This window comes from Prionailurus bengalensis, chromosome C1 (assembly GCF_016509475.1).
Source record: "Prionailurus bengalensis isolate Pbe53 chromosome C1, Fcat_Pben_1.1_paternal_pri, whole genome shotgun sequence".
In the NCBI taxonomy this organism is placed as follows: domain Eukaryota; kingdom Metazoa; phylum Chordata; class Mammalia; order Carnivora; family Felidae; genus Prionailurus; species Prionailurus bengalensis.
Genome location: NC_057345.1, coordinates 159,098,062 through 159,122,187, shown reverse-complemented (window position 1 = coordinate 159,122,187; position 24,126 = coordinate 159,098,062). Strand labels below are relative to the sequence as shown.

Sequence of the window (24,126 nt, the reverse complement as noted above, 5' to 3'; positions counted from 1 at the left end):
GAGCCTGCTTCGGATTCTGTGTCCCCCTCTCTTTCTTCCCCTCCCCCACTCACACGCTGTTTCTCTCTGTCTCTCAAAAATGAATAAATGTTAAAAAAATTTTAAAAAACAGAGACAAATAATAAGTGTACATTAAGGATAACATCTTCAAGATAATCTAAATCAAAATCCAGTCATCTTATGTATATATAATTGCAGAGTGATTAAAAGCTCTACGTGGAAAGACCATTCATGTGGTCTAGAAAAATATTCCTTCAAGAATTAGATTTTTAAACAAGCTGTTATGTTAAAAATGTATTAATATACGTGCTAAAAAATGTGAACAGTTTAAAAAGTATAGAGTGAAAAGAAAATTTTTCTTCTGTCCCAGTGTCCAGTTTCCCAGTCTTCTTGCACCAGAAGCAACTTTCTGTTACCATTTTCTCATGTGGGTTCCCAGATATATCTTATATGCACATATATCTCCTTTAAAAACCACAACAATAAAGGGGAATATAATATAAACATTGTTTTATATTTTTGCATTTTATTGTCTCCACTTATATGTCTTGGTTATTATTTTAATCAGTATATAAATATATATAACTCATTCTTTTACTGCTGTGTAGTATTTTATTACATAGCTGTACCATAATTTATTTAACTCTTTTTTTTTTAGATCAAAACATTTATGTTTTGTGTTACAAAAACAAAAATAAAAAATCCAAGCAGGTAATGAAATAAACACATTTTAGGCGTCCCATCCTAGATTCTCTGTCCTAGAATTTAGTAACAAGTTCAAGCTTAGGTTGCTTCAACACTTCCAGATGTTATGAGGTCTCCATCTTATAACCATGTGTCTCTGATTTACCTCATATCAGATTTGAGAAGTTACCCTCTACATTGTCAAAATCCCAGTTATTTTCCTAGACATCTGCTTCTTCATTTTCATCTAAACCAGCCCAGTCTTCCTTGGGGAACTCCCTGAACTCGTTGTCCTCCTCCCAGAGACCTAAGTCCACCAGCTGCTTTTTCTCTGACATTGCAACCCTTCATGCCAAAAAAACCTCTCAGGCCAGTGGCAAAGTTGAAATCCTCACTTTCCCTCGCCACTGCTGCCTGTAAGGAGGCCGGCTCTACCTTAAAGACATGGGATATTTAACTCTCTTTATTATATGATTTTAGAATTCTTTTTCTATTCAAGCAAAATCATCATGAACTTCCTTGTACAAGGGTCTTTGAATAGAAATGAGAGCACAGTGGTGGAATAAAATGTTAGATGTGAAATTGTTGGGTGAAAGGGTATATGCATTTAAGTTTTGAATTATATTAATTATTTTGCTAAGTTTCTTATGTGTTGCTAAACGTATAGCAGCCCCAACAGGGGCCACCCGTCATACTTCACTCTTGCCAACAGCACAGTATATTTTCAGTTTTTTTGAACTTTTCAATTTGATAAAGTAGAAGATAGTATTTCATTGATGTTTTCACTTCTATTTCTTTACCGTAAGGCTGAGTATATTTTAAAGCTTTTTAAAGAAATGTTTATTTATTTTTGAGAGAGACAGACAGAGTGTGAGCAGGGGAGGTGTAGAGAGAGAGAGGGCAACACAGAATCTAAAGCAGCTTCCAGGCTCTGAGCTGTCAGCACATAGCCCGACGTGGGGCTCAAACTCACGAACCGTGAGATCATGACCTGAGCTGAAGCTGGACACTTAACCGGCTGAACCACCCAGATGCCCCTAGGCTGAAAATATTTTAACGTGTATTAAAACCATTTGTTTCTCCCTTTTCAATTATTCATCAAATATTTATTGGCCATGTACAATAATATGCCATGCATCGTGCCAGGTAATGTAAAAATGAACCAAATACATCCAATCTGTGATTCATGTAACTTACTCTCTAGTAGGGAGGTAGACATGAAACAATTCAATGCAGAAACAATTATTTGATTACCATTGTGCTAAGGGTAGGGTGTCATAAGAGTGTATAACAGAGGGCCTATCCTAGTCTAGAGGTTAAGGAGGACTTCCTGGAGAAATAAACTGAGACCGGAAGAAGTACTGGAGTTAATAGGATCCTAATAGCAACATCCCAATGTCTTGGTCCCCCTTTCCTACCTCTCCCAGATCCTAGAGAATGACTGTACCTCCTTCCTATAGCAGACTCAGGGCCACCTCACCAAGAGCTGATCAGAGAACAAGATGGGAATGCAAATCTGATTCAGTCATTTTCATTATTTGATCTGGTAAAACATTTGGTGGTCAATGTTACTGCTGAAATGTTCAGCAATGTTACTGCTGAAATCAGTGATGAGATTTTGTTTTAAAATGTTAATTTTAATATCCTGTTTGTTAATTTGCCAAAGATCAAGAGATAAATAAATTGAGTTCATCCGGACTATTTGATAAAATGACAAGTTTTTCTTCCCTCCAAATCTTACATTCTTTTTCCTTTGACTATCAAAAATCAGATGCTTTCACCTGACCTTAATGTTTTGCGACAGTTACAAAATCATGGAAGTTTGATGAAAATATCTTTTTTCAGTTATAGCCCTTTAAAATATTGAGACCTTGGTCAACTAATCTTCAACAAAATGGGAAAGAATATCCAACAGAAAAAAGACAGTCTCTTCAACAAATGGTGGTGGGTAGGGGCACCTGGGTGGCTCAGTCAGTTAAGCATCTGACTTTGGCTCAGGTCATGATCTCACCGTCCGTGAGTTCAAGTCCCGCATCGGGCTCTGTGCTGACCGTTCAGAGCCTGGAGCCTGTTTCAGATTCTGTGTCTCCTTCTTTCTGGCCCTCCTCCATTCATGCTCTGTCTCTCTCTGTCTCAAAAATAAATAAACGTTAAAAAAAAATAAAAAAAAAACCCAAATGGTGGTGGGAAAACTGGGCAGCAACATGCAGAAGAATGAAACTGGACCACTTTCTTACACTGTACACAAAAATAAATTCAAAATGGATGAAAGACCTAAATGTAAGGGACAGGAAACCATCAAAATCCTACAGGAGAACACAGGCAGTAATCTCTTTCACCTTGGCAGGAGCAACTTCTTACTAGACATATCATCAGAGGCAAGGGAAACAAAAGCAAAAATGAACTACTGGGACTTCATCAAGATAAAAATCTTCTGCACAGCAAAGGAAAAAAGCAATAAAACTAAAAGGCAGCCAATGGAATGGGAGAAGGTATTTGCATATGGCATATCTTATAAAGGGTTAGTATCCAAAATCTATAAAGAACTTATCAAACTCAACACCCACAAAACAAATAACCCAGTTAAGAAATGGGTAGAAGACATGAATAGACATTTTTCCAAAGAAGACATCTAGATGGCTAACAGACACATGAAAAGAGCTCCACATCACTCATCATCAGGGAAATACAAATCAAAACTATGATGAGATACCACCTCACACCTGTTAGAATGGCTAAAATTAACACAAGAAACAACAGATGTTGGTGAGGATGTGGAGAAAGGAGGACACTCTTACACTGTTGGTGGGAATGCAAACTGGTACAGACACTCTGAAAATCAATATGGAGATTCCTCAAAAGTTAAAAATAAAACTACCCTATGACCCAGCAATTGCACTACTAGGTATTTACCCAAAGCGTACAAAAATAGAGATTTGAAGGCGTGCATACACCCTGTTGTTTATAGCAGCATTATAAACAGTTGCCAAACTATGGAAAGAACCCAAACGTCCATTGACAGATGAATGGATAAAGAAGATGTGGTGTGTGTGTGTGTGTATATATATATATAATGGAATATTACTCAGCCATCAAAAAGAATGAAATCTTGCCATTTGCAACAATGTGGATGGAGCTAGGGTGTATTATGCTAAGTGAAATAAGTCAATCAGAGAGAGACAAATACCATATGATTTCACTCATGTGGAATTTAACAAACAAAAGAGATAAACATATGGGAGGGGGAAAAAGGGAGAGGAAGGGAAACCATAAGAGATTTTTAACTTTAGGAAACAAACTGAGGGTTGATGGAGGGAGGTGGGTGATGGGTGTTAAGGAGGGTACTTGTTATGATGAGCACTGGGTGTTTTATTAAGTGATGAACCACTGAATTCTACTCCTAAAACCAATATTGCACTGTATATTAACTAACTAGAATTTAAATAAAAAATTTGAAAAAAGAAAAAAAATACTGAGATCTTGAGTGCAAAATTTCATATTTGCATTATAGAGAAATGAGAGCAGGAAGACATTTTTTAATTAAAAAAAAAAGAATGAAATTGACAGTTAGCAAATAACTTGGGGAAAGAATTCTGAGAAGTCATGTGACCTTAACCTAGCCTTCATCATGTCACCTTGCAATCATATCATCATGTTCTAATTCTGTCTGACACCATCTGAGGATTGCATTGTGTAGTTAAAAAGATTTGGGGGGCGCCTGGGTGGCGCAGTCGATTAAGCGTCCGACTTCAGCCAGGTCACGATCTCGCGGTCCGTGAGTTCGAGCCCCGCGTCGGGCTCTGGGCTGATGGCTCAGAGCCTGGAGCCTGCTTCTGATTCTGTGTTTCCCTCTCTCTCTGCCCCTCCCCCGTTCATGCTCTGTCTCTCTCTGTCCCAAAAATAAATAAACGTTGAAAAAAAAAATTTAAAAAAAGATTTGGGTTGCTCCCCAATCTGAACCATTGGTACTGTAAGATCCATGTGGTTATGACTAGTATATTAACTTCTTGAAGACTAGTTGGTTTGGCTTTTGTGGGATGTTAATAGCTACTTTGATAGCTACATGGGGTGCTCAACCTTTCTTTACAGTTACCTTGGAAAATCACATCTGTATTTTTGTTTGCTGATTTGTTTATTGTAATTATTTTTTATTTTTATCAAAGTAATCATCCACATAATTAAAAATAAATAGTATTACCTCACTTTTCTGCAACTCTTATTCCTAACTTCCTAAAACTACCCACTATATAGTATTTTAACTGTTTTTCCAAGTATTTGCCTCTGTGTTTCTAAATGTGGAATTTATACTGCTTTATCTTGATTTAATACTTTTAGATAGTATATTATATATGTCCTATTATGGTAGATGTGGATTTAACAGTTTAGTACTCAGAGTATCAGGCTGCACCCTCCTTCCTCTGCATACCCCCACCATAAAAAACCCCAAAACAATTAGAATTCTTTCAAGTGAGGATTACAGAAAACCCTGACTCTACTGGCTTAAAAAAGACATTTATTATTTCTATTTAACAGAAATCTAAACACAGTGTCTCTCAAAGCTGCATAATTCAGTGCATCATCAAAACATGAGTACTTCTGAGCTTTGTTTTCCTATTGTTGGGGTGTTGACTTTGTCTTTAAGTTGCCCTCATGATTGCTGAATGGTGGTAGCAAATTTAGTTGTCTTTAACATATATCCACAGAAAGAAGAGGAGACTGACTCTTCCTTGCACTTCTGTTTAAGAAGCCCTTCAACTAACTGACTTGGATCTAAGTCTCTTCCTAAAACTATCACAACTGAAGGGATGGATGGGATTATCATGATTGGGACTAACTAGATTTACCTTTTGGGTGTGGTATTGGGATCAACCTCTCCTAAAGAATGTTGGCAGAAAGAAAATTGTAGATACCTGAACAAAACCTAGGTAGAAGGGGCACCTGGGTGGCTGTCGGTTAAACACTTAACTCTTGGTTTCAGCTCAGGTCATGATCTCATGGTTTGTGAGTTTGGGCCCCAGTCAGACTCTGTGCCGACAGCAGGGAGCCTACTTGGAACTCTCTCCCCCACTCTCTCCCCTCTCTCTTTGCCCTTCCCCCACTCGCTGTCTCTGTCTCTCTCAAAATAAATAAACAAACATAACAACAACAACAACAACAACAACAACAACAAAACCTAAGTGGAAGAAGGTGGGACAGGGAAGGAAGGAATATTGGGTAGACAGCAGCACTCCACCATCATAATAGAATTATAATGTTTGGTTCAATAATTGGATAGCATCATACTATGTAAATATTGTTTACTCCTGAGCCAAATAATGTATTATGATTTAATTTCTTTGCGTTTAGAGTTCTTGTGCTTGTTCTTCCTGGAGTTGATGATTGTAACATTTGCTTTATGCTTGTGCACCTTTCAGTACTTATCCTTAATTTTTTCCATGAGATTTGTCAAACTCCTCTCAATAATTTCTCCAAAGCTAGGCAAGTCACATAGTTTATTAACTTTGTTTTTTTGGGGAACTTCCTCCCAGAGTCCTCTTGACTGGTTCTCTGTGTTGGCTGTCATCCTGCAACTATTCTTTGACTCATTCCTAAAGTAGATACCCTGGTTTTTGGAAACCATGATTTTTCTGTTTCTTGATTTATTTACTTATTTTGCTGGACACATTTTAATTTTCTAAGAAAGGAAGTAAACTTGTTACCCTTTGTATGTCTGTAAATGCTTTTTAGTCCACTCTAAAGCCTAGCCAGGTGGAAATTCTAAGTCGATTATAAGTTGCAAGTCATTATCTTTCAAAAACTTTAAGACTTCTGATCTTTTGTCTTCTGTCATCTAAGGTCATTATTGAGAAGATCAACACCATTCTCATTTCTGAACATTTGTATGTGATCTTTTATTCTCTCCTCTGAAGATTTAAAGGATTTTCATGTTATCCCCAGTAGTCACTACTTATGTGATGCTGTCCTTGGAATGGGGATTTTTTTTTTTAAACGTTTATTTATTTTTGAGACAGAGAGAGACAGAGCACGAGCAGGGGAGGGTCAGAGAGAGAGGGAGACACAGAATCTGAAACAGGCTCCAGGCTCTGAGCAGTCAGCACAGAGCCCCACGCGGGCTCGAACTCACGGACTGCGAGATCATGACCTGAGCTGAAGTTGGACGCTTAACCGACTGAGCCACCCAGGCACCCCTCTAATCCTTCTATTTAATTAGAAAGTTTTTAGTGTATAGATTTTTTTTTTAAGAGAGAGAGAGAGAGAGAGAGAGAGAGAAAGTGTGTGTGTGAGTGGGGGAGGGGACAGAGAGAGAATCTTAAGCAGGCTCCATGCTCAGTGTGAAGCCTGATGCGGGGCTCAGTCCTACAACCCTGGGATCATGACCTGAGCTGAAATCAAAAGTGAGACACTCAACCAACTGAGCTACCCAGATGCCCCTAGTATACAAATGTTTAATTTCCAAGAGGTCTTTCCTGTTCTTGGATTATCTGTTTTCTTTGTACCTGTTCTTTTTTTCAGGCTACATCTTCTCATTTCTCCGAAGCTATTCTTTATAAGTTTTTATCTCTTCTTTGTATTGTGTCCTCCTTTTCCCTCCCACTCCTCAAAAATTTTAAATTTTCTTTCTCCCTTTCTTTTCATATTATTTGCTTGTTTGGGTCTTTCTAAAACATGTTGCTGTTTTCCAGAAACATCTGATGAATCTTAGGCATTCATTATATTTAAGGGTGGAGCCCTAAACTGTTGGTCGGCTGTCTGGGTGTAGCCACTTCTTCTATGAGGTCTTTCATAATTCCTCTAACGTATGTGATTTTTTTTACCCTTTTAATCCCCAAAGCATTTTGAGTCTTTCCTATGGCATTCATATTCTGCTTTACATCAGTTTCCTCTAAACTAGCCTTGTAAATGTAAACTCTCCTGTGAGATATGGATTCATTCCCCTGGGATAATGACTTCAACTGAGGCTGGATAACCCTGGAGCATTTTGTGTTTCTTCCATTTCACTGTCAGTGCTGCTTATCACTGTCCATTCAGGGACATGGTTGGAATTCCTGCATTATCCTTGCATAATCTGGTAAAAACAAGTATAGAATAGTTTGGTAAATTTACTAAATAAAAGTTACAGGTATTTTCTTTTTGCATTTTCATTGATCTGTGGGCAGGGCAGTTATCCTCTAAGTCCTTGGCTTTGCCATAATCAGGGAGCAGCAAATGACACTCCAAGAAGCCACAAAAGAAGGATTGCTAAGAACTAGAGTGATTCTTATGCAAACATTGTATCAAATTGGACTGTATAATATATGCCTCTCAACTCAAGACAAAAATACAATCAGAAAAAGTGTTTCTTTGAAGGATGATGGGGGGCACCTGGGTGGGTCAGTTGGTTGAGCGTCCTACTTCAGCTCAGGTCGTGATCTCGCAATTCGTGAGTTCGAGCCCCACGTCAGGCTCTGTGCTCTGTGCTGACAGCTCAGAGCCTGGAGACTGCTTCACACTCTGTGTCTCCCTCTCTCTCTGCCCCTTCCCCGCTCACACTCTGTCTCTCAAAAATGAATAAATGTTAAAAAAAAATTAAAAAAAAAAGAGTGGGATGCTTCACCTACTAAGACACCCAGGTACCCCTGTTCTTGAAGGATAATGAAGAGCTTCTAAGCAATATAGTGCTTTCCAGCAACAGTTTTGATTAAAGAAAAAATGTTTCAAAGTGAATATGTTTTTCTCAACTTCTTTAGCAATAGTCATTGTTCACTTGGTTATTAAGAAAATATATAAAGTACATATTTTAAAGAAGATAAGAATGATTTTAGTACTAATAGATTAAATACTGAACTTCTCTGTTAAGGACTAGAAAGAATATTTACCTTGAAATATTGTTTATATAATTATATACCATGAAACAATGGTTGGTGGGAAAATTAATTATGTTTTTAAAAAAATTGGATCAATTGATGTAATAGTTGATAGAAAGCTTGCTAAGAGGATGGAGGGATGGCTAAATGGGCAAGGGGCATTAAGGAGGACACTTGTTGAATGAACACTGGGTGTTATATGTAGGGGATGAATCACTGGAATCTAGTCCTGAAACCATTATTGCACTATATGCTAACTAACTTGGATGTATATTAAAAAAAAAAAAAGAAAAAGAAAAGAAAGCTTGCTAAGATTTTCTGAAAGAGGAAAAGGTAAATTTTGTTGATGGTGAACAGTTCAAGATTTGCTTCCCTTTGCAGTGGGAAAAAAATGGACTCTGACCATTTTCCTGAATCTTAAAGTTCATTGCTTAATTAATTCTCTGAAAACTGTAGTGTGTGAGTATGTATGTTTATGTGCCTGTGTGTATACTTGGCAAGGTTGAGGTGATAAGTGGAGAGGAAAACAGTGCTTTATCTCAGAGAAGCCTTACCTTACTTTGATAACTCAAAATGGGGAAATAATGACAAAAATAAAAGTAGATGTTCATTTAGGATAATGTTGCATGTGTTCAAGTGATGGTCAAGAAAGTGTGGCAGTTTTTAAAAATTGGCTGCAATTTCTTTGACACCCCTACTATTGAGAGAGTACATTTCCCCTTCCTTTGAATCTCAGCTGGCTTGTGACTCACTTAACCAATAGATGCAGCAGAAGTGATGTCTGAAGCTAGGCCAGAGAAGTAATGTAGATTCAGGTTTTGGAACCCTGAACCACCATGTAAGTTCCCATGCTGCCATGATGGGAGAAAATCTAGGTCACACGAGATGCCATGTGTAGCTGCTCAGCACCAGCTAAGATCTGACAGGCAGCATCACCAGCCAGACATGTGAGTGATTATACTTCTAGGTAACTAGCACTTCTTTCCCTCCCATGCCAGAAAGTCAGTCCTGGCTGTTGAATCTTCCTATCTAAGACATGAAATACCATGGAAGCAGAGGCAAGTCTTATTCACTGTGCCCTGTTGTAATTCCTGACTCACAGAATTCATGAGCATAATAAAATGGTTGTTTTAAGGTGCTAACTTATGGAGTAATTTGCTACATGGCAATAGTGAATAAAATAGAAGGGATCAAAGGGAGTAGATTCATTAGATTCCATGGGAAGAAAACTAGGTTAAGAGATGACTATTGAGTGGAAGCAAAATTTCTTTCTTTTTAATTAATTATTATTATTATTTTTTTAAGTTTATTTATTTTTGAGACACACACACACACACACACACATACACACACACACACACAGAGCATGAGCAGGGGAGGGGCAGAGAGAGAGGGAGACACAGAATCTGAAGCAGGCTCCAGGCTCTGAGCTGTCAGCACAGAGCCTGATGTGGGGCTCGAACTCACGAACCATGAGATTATGACCTGATGATCAAAGTCTGATGCTCATCCGACTGAGCCACCCAGGCACCCCTAGTAGAAGCAAATTTCTAAACACACGGATAAGCCGTGAGCAAGGCTTCATGTGGTGGTCCTTAATTCTGCTGATACCACCCTGGGAACTCTCCTTCCAGCATATTACTTTAACAGCAACCACAAGAATTGCACAGAGTTAAAATACTAATGTTCTCTTTTTCTGTCCAGTCTTTCGTGAGTTGCTCCAGCTTTAATGGAATGTTGCTGGGTGGTGTAGTTCCCCTTTCTTAGAGCTGTTGGTTACATCTGAAACAGTGTTTTTAATACTGACAATGAAGTTATATTAAGAACATTAGTAAATGGAATCATATCAAACATTAGGAAGTTAAGTTCACACATGTAGGACTCCACACTGTATAACTCATTTATCTAATTTACAAATAATTCACTTAACTCTTATAGGTGGGTAGTTAAGCTCATGGGCACACTCAGTCTGGGCTGTCACCCAGCATTTCCTGAGATGCCCAGCAAGCAGCAAATCTTGTAATTCAGAATTTTCTTTCAAGTTCACTCCATTTTTTTTTTTTTTTTTAATTTAAGTAATCTCTATACCCAATCTGGGAATTTGAACTCACAACCTCAAGGTCAAGAGTCATGTGCTTTTCTTACTGGGCCATCCAGGCGCCCCAAGTTCACTCCCTTAGAACCATCATTTCCATTTACTGTTGCTCCTGACTCTGCTGTTTTTGTTTTTGTTTGTTTGTTTGCTTTTTGGTTGTGAACATTTTTACCTCTTACTTCCATTGAAGATACAGATGGAGCAGTAGGCATCAACTCACTAAATTCTTCTCCATACATCTTTCTGGGGTTGCCGAGCTATGGGTACACAAACTATTTTGATGTTGATGGAGGAGAGGACACCTGATCTTTTTGCAGACGGTTGCCAACTTGTTTATCCTTTTCTTTTATTGCTTTTTCTCCAGAGAGGTGCTTTCTGTTTCCATTGTTTTTGGGGTTTTTTTTTTGTGGACCCCTGTTTTCCAGGACTCTCTTATTACATGCATATATTGTACTGAGGGCAAATAAGAATTGAGGTGGGATAATATTTAGTCATAACTTAGATGTGTTAACATTTAACTCTCTTTTTTTCCCACTCTATACTTAACCTATGTTGTTCATGAGTCCTTGTTTCCTCTAATAGTAGAAAACACTTGTAATAGGATCTATAAATGGAAGTTTAAGCTGGGATCCTAAAATGACAAATGCCGGATGGCAGAGTGGATTGTGAGATCACAGAATAGAATTTGTAAAATTTGAAGGAAGTTTCTAAACCTTTCTCATATTGAAGTTCTAAAGGATAGCATTGGAAATGGGAAGAAGGGATTGACAGAGGATGTTTTTGAACAGAGCTCTGTTGTAAGCTTTCTGTACCTCGTTTTCCCTCATCTCAAACCTGGAGAGAAGAGTTTCTCAGAAATCTTGGTACATGATTCATGCAGTTTGGGGGAGGAGGGTGGCAGTGTGGACTGGTGTCTGACTTCTGACTGAAAAATGTAAAAGGCAGGAATGTGGACTATCCAGCTGATCCAAGGTGGGAGCAAAGGATGCATGTGTGTTTACTCCATCAGATACAGTCATTGGGAGAAAGAACAGACCTGGGGCTCTTTTAAATCTTGTCTAAGCCTGGACTGAGTGATAGGAACCCAAGGGAGAGAACGGATGGATGGTGGAATGCTGAGGTGGAGCAGCTAGGCAAAGGAAAATGCATTCACCAGGACTAGAAATGAAGTTGAATATTCCCAGTGAGGATTTCTGAAGGGGCTCACAAAAGGTACTATAAGTTAGAGCCAGCTTTGGACATCTGTCAGACCAGAGGGCAAGGACCATGGATAGTCTTGATCAAGTACTAACTTTCCTGTTCTCCTTCCCTGCTCCTCTTTCCCTTTTCTCCTCCTCCTGCTTTGACCTTTGATGAGTCAGAAAACACAGCTAGCAAGGTAGCAAGATAGGGGTAGAAGCCTATGTTGGGGAAATAGCATCATGTTCCATTCTTTGGGGCTACCTATAAAGACCCCAGTTGAAAGAGGGGAAAGTTGAATTGTTAAATCAAATTAAATTGATAATTACTTGAGATTGCTTTTATTACCTGATTACTTTTTTTTTCCTGAATTGATAGTTTGTTTGCAACTTGATGTAACCATTTGGGCTTTTTGTTATGTAAGAATGACCAGAAAAATTCTGGGACTGCCTGAATTTCCTCCAGGGTAAAAGGAAGGAACCAAGGAACAGACTATGTATATGAACACTCTCCTCTTCCCCCAACCTAGAAAGGTCTTTAATCCTTCTTGTGGGGCTAAAATTCTGCCCTTCCTTACTTTCTAAATGGCACTGTTGTTATAAAACTCTAAAAGAAAAAAAAAAGTCTTTTGGGCTTTGGCTAATATCTTGCCAGTCAAATCTTGTTGCAATTCAAAACAAAACCATTACTGTACCTTATCAAACATTTGCAACTTAGTCCCTTTGCTTTTTTTTTTTCCAAAAAGACAAAATGTTTTATTTTAAAACATTGGAAAACCATTGAAAGACAAATGTCCATTATATAACTGTGAACGTGAAATATTTGGAAACTGTAAATTCTCTAAAATGTGGTAGGCACTTCTAAAGAGCTAAGTACTGCAAATTATTCTACTGTATGTCTTCTCTAATATCAACAATACTTGATATGATAAAAAATATCAAGAAGACCCAACTAAATATTCAAAGTCACCATCTTAAGTTCAATGTAATTACACAAGTGAAAGTTTTGTCCAAGATGTTCCTGACATGGGAAGCTTCTAGATGAATTTCAGAAATGTTAACAAAAGTATCTTCCTTTTCTGCCTCTGAATGTTTGAATACTGTTGTATTGTTGGTTAAAATCCACTACAGATATGGGTTCAAGGCCAGCCCAAGGGTCTTCAAGCATTGAAGGCTTGAAGTAACTTTCCAACTCATTAGACATTCTTTTTTCTCCACCACACCCTGATCCAAAGGGTGTAGATGTCCTTGAAGAACCCTCGGGGTGGGTTTCCTGCTGCCCTGGGGAGTATCCGAATTGCAACCCCGAGGGTGACTTGGAGTAGGAGCCAGAATAGCTGCCAGGGTACTGAGACCCAAATCACCCCTCTTTCCTTCTACTCCAGGAAGCTGCTGCCCTGTGGTGGAGATTGGCTGCTCCTGTAGGGCCTAGACCCGGCCCAAACCACAGGCAGCATGTGGCACACAGCCCCCTACCATCACAAGAGGAGGGTGGCTGTGGTCGCCTACGCCCGGGTACCCCGGAAGCTGCTTCCCTTAGTCCCTTTGCTTTTGCTTTGAAACAGTTGTGTCTTCTGTGAACTGATGAAGAGACTCAGTTGGCCTCTTTCTTCTAGGCTATATGTAGGGAGCTTCAGGGAAACCAGGAATTACTAAAGGTTATGAGACCAAAACTGCATCAGTTTAATATTTTAAAAATATGATCCTGACACGTGCCAATTATTAGGCAGGCCTATAGCATATATTTCCACTTGTCTCCATTTGGCTTATAATGTCAAGGAAGGGTATGACATTCATAAAGTTGTCTCTGAGCTGTACAAACAACTGTGGAAATATCAGCTGACTCCATTTCAGCAATTGTAGTGACTAGGGAGGAATTAATGCTTCCCTGACTTTATGGAGTTGTGAGACCTTGGTTGGTGGAGCAGAATAGAATAGAATAGAATAAAATAAAATAAAATAAAATAAAATAAAATAAAATAAAATAAAAGTAAGTAAAATCAAAGCCAAATGATACTAGAGGAGATGCTGGAGGAAGACATTTATTGTCAATCAATATGGCATCTGAACTTGGAACACTGCATGTAAGAGTCGTCATTATCTCAGTTATGGTTCCAGGAGCCAGGAGCTCTTTTTTATTCAGATTCTACTCTTGTGGTAAAAGAAAGAGAGAGAAAGAAAGAAAGAAAGAAAGAAAGAAAGAAAGAAAGAAAGAAAGAAGGAAAGAAAGAAAAAGGGAAAGAGAAAAGAGATGAGTGAAGTTTAGGTGCAGATAGAACAGTGTCTCAACATTTTGGGGCTGTGGCTCCTCAAGGAACATGGAACAAAATGGTTCAACCAGCATTCTGGAACTAACTGTATGTACAATTACACACATAATAGTATTTAATACTATTGTTGAACATGGAGTGACATTTTAATGGTACAAAACTGGAAAAGTCTTATTGGTCATGCTCCTTGAAAGATCTTTGATAATTTGTACTATTCTTTCAGACTGTTTACTTGGACAACAGTTACCTATCCATTACTTCTTTAATCTCAAGTTGGTATAAACATAGATGTTGTAGGAACAATTTTGTGCTTCAGTGAAAAACTATGCACTATCTAGGGGACACCCTTCTATGTTATCTGATTCTGATTCTATGGGGGCTTTACAGTTCTGTAAATTGTAGATAACTGATAGTCATGTAAAAAAAAATTCTTGTCTATAGACATGCAAATTCTGTCCTGTGTAGTAGAGGTTCAATTGACTATCCTCCACTGTGGAAGAAGCTAGTTTTGCCTTCATTTGCGCAATCATTTCCCATTTCCTTACTCCATGTAAATTTGTGCTTTTTTGACTTCTGCTTTGATTGGTTGCAAATCCTCCTCAGTTTCCTCATTAAATTAAATAAAATCTTTAATACACATTCATCTTTGTATCTATGAAAGTTATGATTTTATCTTTTTTTTGAAAATTATATTAAACCACGAATTGTCAAAATATTATCTCGTAATCCATGTGTTGCTAACCAATGCCATGACTCTGTGATTACTGTAGCAGAGGTTTGATACAGAACTATAAGTTTTTAATCAAAATTTATTGGTCATTTGTCTTGGAAAATCAGTGGCTTTGGTGATTATGTTGTGCAGCCTGTTATTTATGGGCAACAGGGCAAAGAATGTGCAGGTCTGGGGCAAGAGAATTCCTATGACTGCAAAACTACTATGGGATAGGGGCACCTGGGTGACTCAGATGGTTGAGTGTTTAACTCTTGATTTTGGCTCAGATCATGATCTCATGGTTCCTGGGATTGAGCCTGTGTCCGGCTCTGGGCTAACAACACTGAGACTACTTGAGATTCTCTTTCCCTCTTTTTGCCCCTCCCCTACTCATGGTCTCTCTCTCTCCCTCTCAAAATAAATAAGTAAACATGAAAAAAAAAACTATTATAGGATCCCTCAGCCACTTCCTCTGCTCACTGTCCCATTACTGAACCAGGGGACAACAGGAGCACAAAAGAACCAAAATATCAACATCAAATTGCAACAGGCAAAGGCTACCTGTACCTCCCTGTGCTCCGGGACATCCAGAATGAGTTCCCTTCTGGCAATATCAATAGAGATCATCTCCTAGAGGCTTAGGGAAATGTAAAGACCAGTTTCTATATTTAACTAGAAGACTTGTGATGTTTTTTGATGGCAAATTAAAAAGAATCAGAGTGGTTTCTTGGCATGTAAATCTTCTCTCAATACACACTATTATTATAGCAGCAAGTCATGAAAAAGGCCTGATACAGGTTGACATCCATGACCTTGTCAACATTGATGGGAACTTGTGTGGAAACCAACTTTTGTCTTCTTTGAAGTCTGAAGTTTTGAGTAGACTCTATCCGCTTTGCTAAGGCCCTGATGCTGATTAGTTCTGATCTCTATCCTTTAAGATTCTCTTAGCAATTTGGCTGCTGTATAAGAGTTGCGAGGGACGTGTTTTACCGGTCCTCACAAATAGGGTGAAGTACTTGGCTTTACAGTTTCTGACACAAAAGAAAACAATGCCAACGAAAGTGAAACACTATCACTTATTGAAGTAAAAGCATAGTCTAAGGGAGTATGTTTTTCCTATCCAGCTGGTCTTACCGAATCACTCTGCCCAAGTCCACTTTTGATACTTAATATTTGGTCATTCCCCAGACAGGAAGGGAGAAAGTGTACATTATCTAATTAGACCTTAAAGTCTAATTAGAGCAAAGGTGTCATATGAGTCTGGTACGTTTCTCTGGGCACTTTTTGGTGATGGGAACAGAGTTATTCCCATCTAACCTTGATAATAGCTGTTTAGATAATTGTTGCACAGTTGCCTCAGATGAAAGACATTCACATTTGAAATTAGGAGTGGAAGCCACTTTGCAAGAGCCTTGCATTTACTTTCTGCTATAGGTCTGAATTTCAGTAAACTGTTTCCTAAATTTATATAATTGGGATCATTGCTAAGGCTTCAACTTTGGAGATAGCTTTGTTCACTAGAGCATGAAAAGTGCAGGATATTTCTTGTAAATCAGGACTTTTAAGGTCTAGTAAAGTGACCTGTCACAAGTGTGTGGCATGATTCCCATTCTGTAAAATCTGCAAGGTTCAGTCTTACAATATCATAGTTAATTTTAATTTATGCTTTCTATGTTTCTTTTTAAAATGCCTATAAAATGTGATTATAGTGCTTTTTTGCATTTCCCTGAACTTGGAGAATTAGTGTGAGCTCATTAAAATTTCACGTGTATTGGGGCACTTGGGTGGCTCAGTCAGTTAAGTGTCCGACTTCAGCTCAGGTCATGATCTCACACTCCATGAGTTCGAGCCTCATGTCATGCTCTGTGCTGACAGCTCAGAGCCTGGAGCCTGCTTCAGATTCTGTTCCCCCTCTCTCTCTGCCCCTCCTGGCTCACAGTCTGTCTCTTTGTCTCAAAATAAAAAAAATAAAGACATAAAAAAATTAAAAATTTCATGTGGCTTATTGCCCTCTATTGAGGCTTTATATCACTATCCCTGAATTTTAAAAAGCAGATGTGGGGGGTGGGCGTGGGGGGGGGTACCATCCCATTCTGTTCCCTGTGTATCTATAAAGATTAAAAAGATTTTTGGTTTCTTGATACTCAGATGTTTTCAATTCAAATGACTGTTCTGTCATTTAAAAGACAGCCTAAATATCTGCTGGTTTTTTTTCTTAATGGTGAATCACAATTATCCATCCAAGGGGTGCCTTGTTGGCTCATTAGTTAGAGCATGTGACTCTTGATCTCAGAGTTGTGAGTTCAAACTGCACATTGGACATAGAGATTACTTAAAAAAAAAAAAAGCAGGGGCGCCTGGGTGGCGCAGTCGGTTGAGCGTCCGACTTCAGCCAGGTCACGATCTCGCGGTCCGTGAGTTCGAGCCCCGCGTCAGGCTCTGGGCTGATGGCTCAGAGCCTGGAGCCTGTTTCCGATTCTGTGTCTCCCTCTCTCTCTGCCCCTCCCCCGTTCATGCTCTGTCTCTCTCTGTCCCAAAAATAAATAAACGTTGAAAAAAAAAAAAAATTTAAAAAAAAAAAAAAAAAAAAAAGCATATGCACAATTACCCATCCAAATGAAATATGATATTTTCCAAGGTAGTGAATAATTTGTTAGTTCCTTAAGACATTATTTTAGGGAGATAATAAGGTGTTGTGTGTGTTGCTGCTAAGGCAGGCTCCGATGTAAAAGCATGCTGGAACCTCAGGAACGTGGGCTGGCATGGAAAGAAGGAAGCTGGGCTTGAGATGAGAGAGAAATGAAAGTACAGGTGGGAATGCCATGCAACACGATGCTCTGGGTCTAAAGGGTGTAGCAATATAAGCTTGCCAGGCAGGCAGTTAGCGAATTAAGGTATATACAAGAGTAGGAAAATGCTTCTGTGGGCTCCAATATGTGCTCCATTTAGTAGATAAGTCTACAAGCAGGAAGTTGTTGTGTATGACAATCCAGTGGTTCCTGGGAGGACCCCTGCAAAGTTATAATAAACAGGATCCAGAATGCAGGGATAAATCAGGCAGGATCAAGGCAGGGAATCAGGATGTGAAATATTTTATGAAGCACACATGATTTGGAGCCAGACTGAAATGGTTATCCAAGCATTTTCCCTTCTTAGCTGTGTGACTTTTGCAAGTTCCTTAACCTTTCTGAGTCTCAATTTCTGTAACTGTAAAGTGAAATAATAATCACCACTTCACAGATTGTTATAAGGATTGGAAATGCTGTATGTAAAATGCCCAGCACAGTAGTAGACCCACAATATGACATCCATTCTTAATTGGTTAAGACATCAGTCCTTGTAAAGGCTGAGAGCTCCAAACAGTTGAGCCAAGGCAGCTGCTCAGTCTTAAGGACTGAGATGACTTGGTCAGGGAGAAGTCAGGTGGGAAATGTTGTGACCTGGCTATGTGGGATTCCAAGGCTCATTCTTAGCAAACCATATACCTTGTCTACAGGCTGGAGGGCCTGGGGCTGCTGATAAGGAATGGCTCAGAATAGGTCTAGGACAGAGGCCAGCCCCTGTAGTAATCAGAGGACAAGAGGGGGGATCAGAGAAGGCAGAAATGACAGTGATTTTTGTTGGTGAAACCCATGGCCTGGTGGAGTAGTCTATGGTCTTGTCTCTAAAGGGACCAGATCTTTCTTTTGGTCTGGGAAGAGTCCTCAAGTGTATGTGTGTGTGTGCGTGCGCGTCATTAGCAATGATTGTTATTCATAGAATCCTTTCACTAACCTATATTATTGTTTATTGTATGCTTATGCTGTCCTTGCAGTAAGTAAATTATCATTTCCCTTTAATACCTAGCTGAGGAAAATAAAGTATAGAGTGAGCAAGTGATTTGTTCACATCACAATTGGAACCAGAATCTAAGTTTCATTTCTTCTAGACCAGAGCTTTTCCTCTTCTGTAGATTTAAAAATAAAATATTTTGAAGAGATTTTTGGTGCTGGTAATAGGACATACTTTACTTTGTGACTTGTGGGATTTTTTAAAACCATATCATAAGAGTATATTGGTAATTGTATCCTTAACTGTACCTCTGTGTAGATTACAGATGGGACAGAATTTATGGGAAATTTCATGGCAGAATTAAAATTCCCAATTCCAGAGAAAACTTGCCTGGCAGCACCCTTTTTGAGGTAGTTAACAGCTCAGTAAAGACAACAGGATGGTTCTGGATTTGTCTGTAGCTAGCTAGCTCTGTGGCTTTTGGCAAGTCTCCCAGACTTGAAAATCTGGTGGACTGTGTCATTCTAGCTTCAGCGTCCTAAGTGACCTTTGAAAGCTTCTTTCACCTCTACGTAATAACGATACTGTGCTCCCACAACTGTGTTTTATGGATAGTATCATATGTGGGTATAATCACCTTCCTTTGATAGAAGAGGACCCTGAGGCTTAAAGAGATGAAGAGATCTGTGAAGACTGCACCAGTCATAAATGGAAGAGCGGTTTCCAATGCAAGAAAAGACTGGGGTCCTTAAAGCCCTTGCTTGTTCCAATGTGCCAGATCACCAATCAGTTAGTTTCTCTGCCCTTCACTGGTGAGAAGTCAGAGAACTGTTAGTGTAACACCTCCAGAATGGGAGGTACCCTCCCCAAGCATGTGCAAGATATTCCATTTTGAGATAGAAAAGAATGTCTCCACTTCGATTTATATTTAGTTCATACTTCAAACATTTTTATTTTGGGCATATTTTATAATATGCATAAGAGGTCAATAGTGTGTCTATACCAAATATAAGTGATTTACATATATCATACATGGAGGTTTATAGGTTTATTGGATTTTTTTTTCCTGAAAGGAAAAAAGTTTGGAGAGCCCTGATTTTCAATCTAATTTTAATTTTTGATTTCAAAAATGATTGTGAAAGTAAGTAGGCCATAAAAGTATCGTATAATAGAAACCCACTTGTAAGTGATTTTATTTGGATTATTTGATTTTTTGGATTATTTATACTTTCAGATTATCTGGGACCCCTGTTCACCTGTATCAAAGCAGCTATTGGAAACTTGATTCAAGAAGAGAAGTCTGGTTCATGGGGTTTGACTTTAGTAACCTTGCTGTTTCTGGTATTCAGGTAATAATAAATACTCTTATATATTTATGTGCCTGGTACCGTGATAAGCATTTAAAATTATATCTCATTTAATCCTCACGACAGCCCTGCAAGGAAGGATTAATAGCTCCATTTTATAGGTGAGGGATTTCAAGTTTAGTAAAATGCTGAGACTTGTCCAAGATTGCCCAGTTAGAATTTGGACTTTGATCTTTTTGATTCTTAAATTCACAGTTTGTTTGGTAATCTGTGTTACACATGTCATATGTATTTGCTAAAATATTAACATCATAAAAATTAAGGTTTTTTTCTTTCTATTCTTTAGAACCATTAAAATGGATGCCACAATACAAATCTTACCACAAAGTTTCCAGTGTTCATATAAGAGATTGATTTACAAAATTATACATGCTATGCATTTTTTTCCTTATCTTTATTTTTTAAATTATTATTATTATTAATTTGTTTATTTTTGAGAGAGAGAGAGAGAGAGAGTAGGGGAGGGGCAGAGAGAGAATCCCAAGCATGCTCCACACTGTCAGTGCAGAGCCTGAAGCAGGGGCTCAACCTCATAAACACTGAGATCACAACCTGAGTTGAGGAGTCAGGAGTTGGACGCTTAACCAACTGAGTCTTTCAGGTGCCCCTCTCCTCTTTAAATAGAAGCAAACTTCAACTCTGATAGAATTTCCTAATTAGCATATTTTATGTGCAATTATATCACCCTCAAGATTTCAAAATTAAAATCATTAATGTTTAATTATCTATAAGTAACTTACCAATCAGAACAGGTAATTTTGCTATTTGCTTTAGGAAAAGTTAAGGATATAAATTTTCTTGTTGTCCAATTAGGTTTGCTATATAATTCTTATTTATTCCATTAGCTTCCACTAGAAATTGAATACATTGTTTTGTCAAGTGAGGGCAAATAATCTTTTTTTTTAATTGAAGTATAGTTGACACACAATGTTACATTAGTTTCAGGTGTACAACATAGTGATTGGACAAGTCTATATGTCATACTATGCTCACAAGTGTAGCTACCATCTGTCACCATACAATGCCATCATAATACCATTGATTATATTCCCTATCTGTACCTATCATCCCTGTCACATATTCATTCCATAACTGGAAGCCTGACTCTCTCAGTCACCTTCACCCATTTTGCCCATCCCTCTGCCCCCCTCCCCCCCCCAAATTGCTTTTTACTGTTAGGTAAGAAAATGCATAAAAAAAGAGGATACAGACATAAATCTATTAATTATGTGTGAAATAAGACTTACTAGTTGAATCTGGCTTTATAAGATATGATACACTTTGAATAAACAAGACATAGATTTCAATAATATTTACAATTGAAAACAGATAAAGGGGCATTTTAGAAAATGGCTAATTACCCAGAAAGGGAATTTCAGTGGAAAAAAAGAAAGGATTAAATTTGGCCACTGGGTGTCAATCTTGATCCATATTCACAAGCAGTTAGGGACTGAGAAATAAATCTTAGATGACTTCAGCTTTTCTTTGTAATTCTGTCTCCAGAGAGTAGGGGAAACACTTTTATTTAATAACTAGCACAACAACACACTTTCTCTTTTAGTCTTTGTGATTTCTCTTTCACAACCATGAAGATTTCATCTTCAGAAAATCTGAGGGCCAAAAAAAAAAAGACTAAAAACAGCAGCAAAAGAAGCAGGTTTATTGAAAATGGACTGACATTTGCACTTTAAAAATCCTCCTGGGCTTGACTAGCTGTTTAAGACATCATTGGGTGACTTTATTTCTGCACAGTACTTTGTGTTAAATTTCAAAGTCAAATATTGGTCTGGAAAATATAACTCTCAATTAAATGTTGTACTTTATTTCACGATTACCTTTTCAACCCAGAAAAATTGTATAACTCTGAAAGGCGTATAGTGTAGGTGGATATCTCAGTCCCAAGATCCCCTTATCTGATCCCTTTATCTTTACCTCTTTCTAATGTATCCTTCTAGAATCTAGATATGCACAAAAAAGCATTTATGTATACCTTTCTCCTCCCCCCCCTTTTTTAAAAAAAAATACACAAATAGCACAGTATAGATGACATTCTGGAACTTTCTTTTTTTAAATGTTTAATAATGTATCTTTGCAGTTGCTGCACGTCAGTCAATATAGATCTACCTCATTTTGAATTGAGACCATCCTTTTAAAAACATAATAAATAGTACTCTGATGTTCTCATCTCTTAGGATTTTAAAAGTGGCACCAGAGGCAAGAATTTGGTCAGACATGCCAATCCAGATTAGAGGAAATGGAACGCGGAGAAGTTGGGCGTCCTCACCTCTGATGGTGTGCAAGTCTTTGATGCCCCTTCTCCTCCTCCTTCAAAACCCGTCCAACAACCCTGAACATACCACTGACTTCTGTTTATCTTACACTCCCTGATAAGTCTCCTTAGAAGCTGGTGGTTCACTTAAGCCAAGTCACAGCCATATCTTGGCCCCTAAGACAAACTGTAGCAATGTTAGGGCCTAGAATAAAATATATCATAAAATTAGATAAAGCTGGATATTTGCGAATAACATTTTGAAAAACTCATTTGGATTAAAACAATGCAACTTAATTTCATTTCTTTCTGAGCAATTGACTTGGATTGAGCATATTTTCATTTGTTTGAATTTAGTAGTTTGAGACTTCAATCTGTCTTCCTATAAATGGAACTGCCCCAAATGAGTCTTTATAATTATTGTGGGTTGCCATAGTCCCAAACTTACCTTTACATTATGTTGGACTGGCACTGAAACCATTCTGGACAAAATTCCACTAATCTTCTTGAAACAAATGCAATCATCATGTGTTGAGATGTAGCTTCAATGAGTAGTCAATGATCCCTTGCTTTCTGGAGTAGCTGTGTTCTGTTGCAGGGTTTTGACATCTCTTTTCATCCCAAGCATGGTGGGAGATTGTACCTAGGTTTTGAGTTAATTTTTGGTTTTGAGTACTTTTAGAATGTTGCGTCATATATGTGGGAATCATTAGAGATACTCCCTTTAAATGCTGGGGATACCTGTTACCAAGCTGTGTTCTCTTTCTCAGCATAGTACTTAGAACCCCTGCTTAGTAAAGGCCCTTTGAAAAGCCTCAGGGCTTTACAATTCTACTTAACAGTATACAACAAGCCCTTTGGAGTGACTGCAGCATTTCCTTATAAGAATTAGGAGACATGGTCAGTGCTTGTGTCAGAGGGGAGTTTTGGATGTTTTATGCCCTGTCAGGATGTTCAGAGGCCACTCTTAATTTATAGCTGAAGTCCCTATTAGCCTCAGAAGCTTCTATAACATGTTGGCTGGGAATGACTTTAAGTCAGGGCTGCCCAGCAGGTTGATCTGTAGGCCTTTGGGAGCAGTATTTCAATGCACCCTTAGAATCTTGCCACTCTTTAAGTTATCAGGGCCTTGATAGCATTAATGCAGCTTCTGTAAGGGTCTAGTCTGAAGGAGGAAGCCCAGAGCTGCCAGAAGCAGAAATAACAGTGGTTGTGTTTCCTTTCCTCTCAGGCCTTCACTACCAATGTTCCAGAAGAGTGTGTTCCCTTCCTGGGACTGCTCTGGGGAACTTTGGCCTCTCCTTTTGCTTTTGGCTGGTAACTGCTGCCAAACCCAGGATCAGACTGGCATTTCAGAAAGGCAAAGGTGGGATTTAGTGCCATTCCTTGTGTGCCCTTGGGCTAGGAACTAACAGCTTTTTCATCTGTGAAATAAAAATGATAATAATGTCAAAAAAATCATAATAGTGTCTGTGGAAATAAATGAGATGATGTATATAAAGAGGTTGGCACAATGTTGGCCAATGTAAGTGCTTAATAAATCGTGGCCACTAACATTGGGAGAGAAGTTTGCTTTAAGGCTCCCTGAAGAGGGTGATTTTAGTTGTTCCTTGTCTAAAAGAGGTCCTGCCCTTCTGACTCTCTGATATTTGAAATTCTGTAACCAGAAATTCATTCCTCAAAATCAAAATGTCTTGGTCAGTATAAACACTTTTGTGAGAGAAAATATTCAGGTTTGGCAACCATTTACACATTAATGAGAATAAATTAATCTTAATAATAGGTTTTAATAGGAAGAGATAAGGGCACTGACACTTTGGGGAAGAGAAGTTTTCACTGAGTAGAAAAAAAGAAAAGATTCTCAAGGCTCAGACACTGTAATTTTTTTCTACTTTGGAGTTCTATATAGAGCTCCCTTATTTCCTTGAATTCT

The 24,126-nt window shown here is 38.4% G+C and overlaps 1 protein-coding gene and 1 pseudogene across 1 annotated transcript; both read right to left on the bottom strand.

The window, feature by feature from the left end:
* Positions 1 to 733: 733 nt before the first annotated feature.
* LOC122479695 lies at positions 734 to 1,032 on the bottom strand (annotated as a pseudogene).
* An 11,826-nt stretch (positions 1,033 to 12,858) lies between these two features.
* LOC122479492 (M-phase-specific PLK1-interacting protein-like) lies at positions 12,859 to 13,161 on the bottom strand (the record flags this gene model as incomplete). Its single annotated transcript, XM_043573367.1, has 1 exon — positions 12,859 to 13,161. A coding segment is annotated over one exon (303 nt), but the record flags the coding sequence as incomplete, so codon positions are not given.
* Positions 13,162 to 24,126: the final 10,965 nt, after the last annotated feature.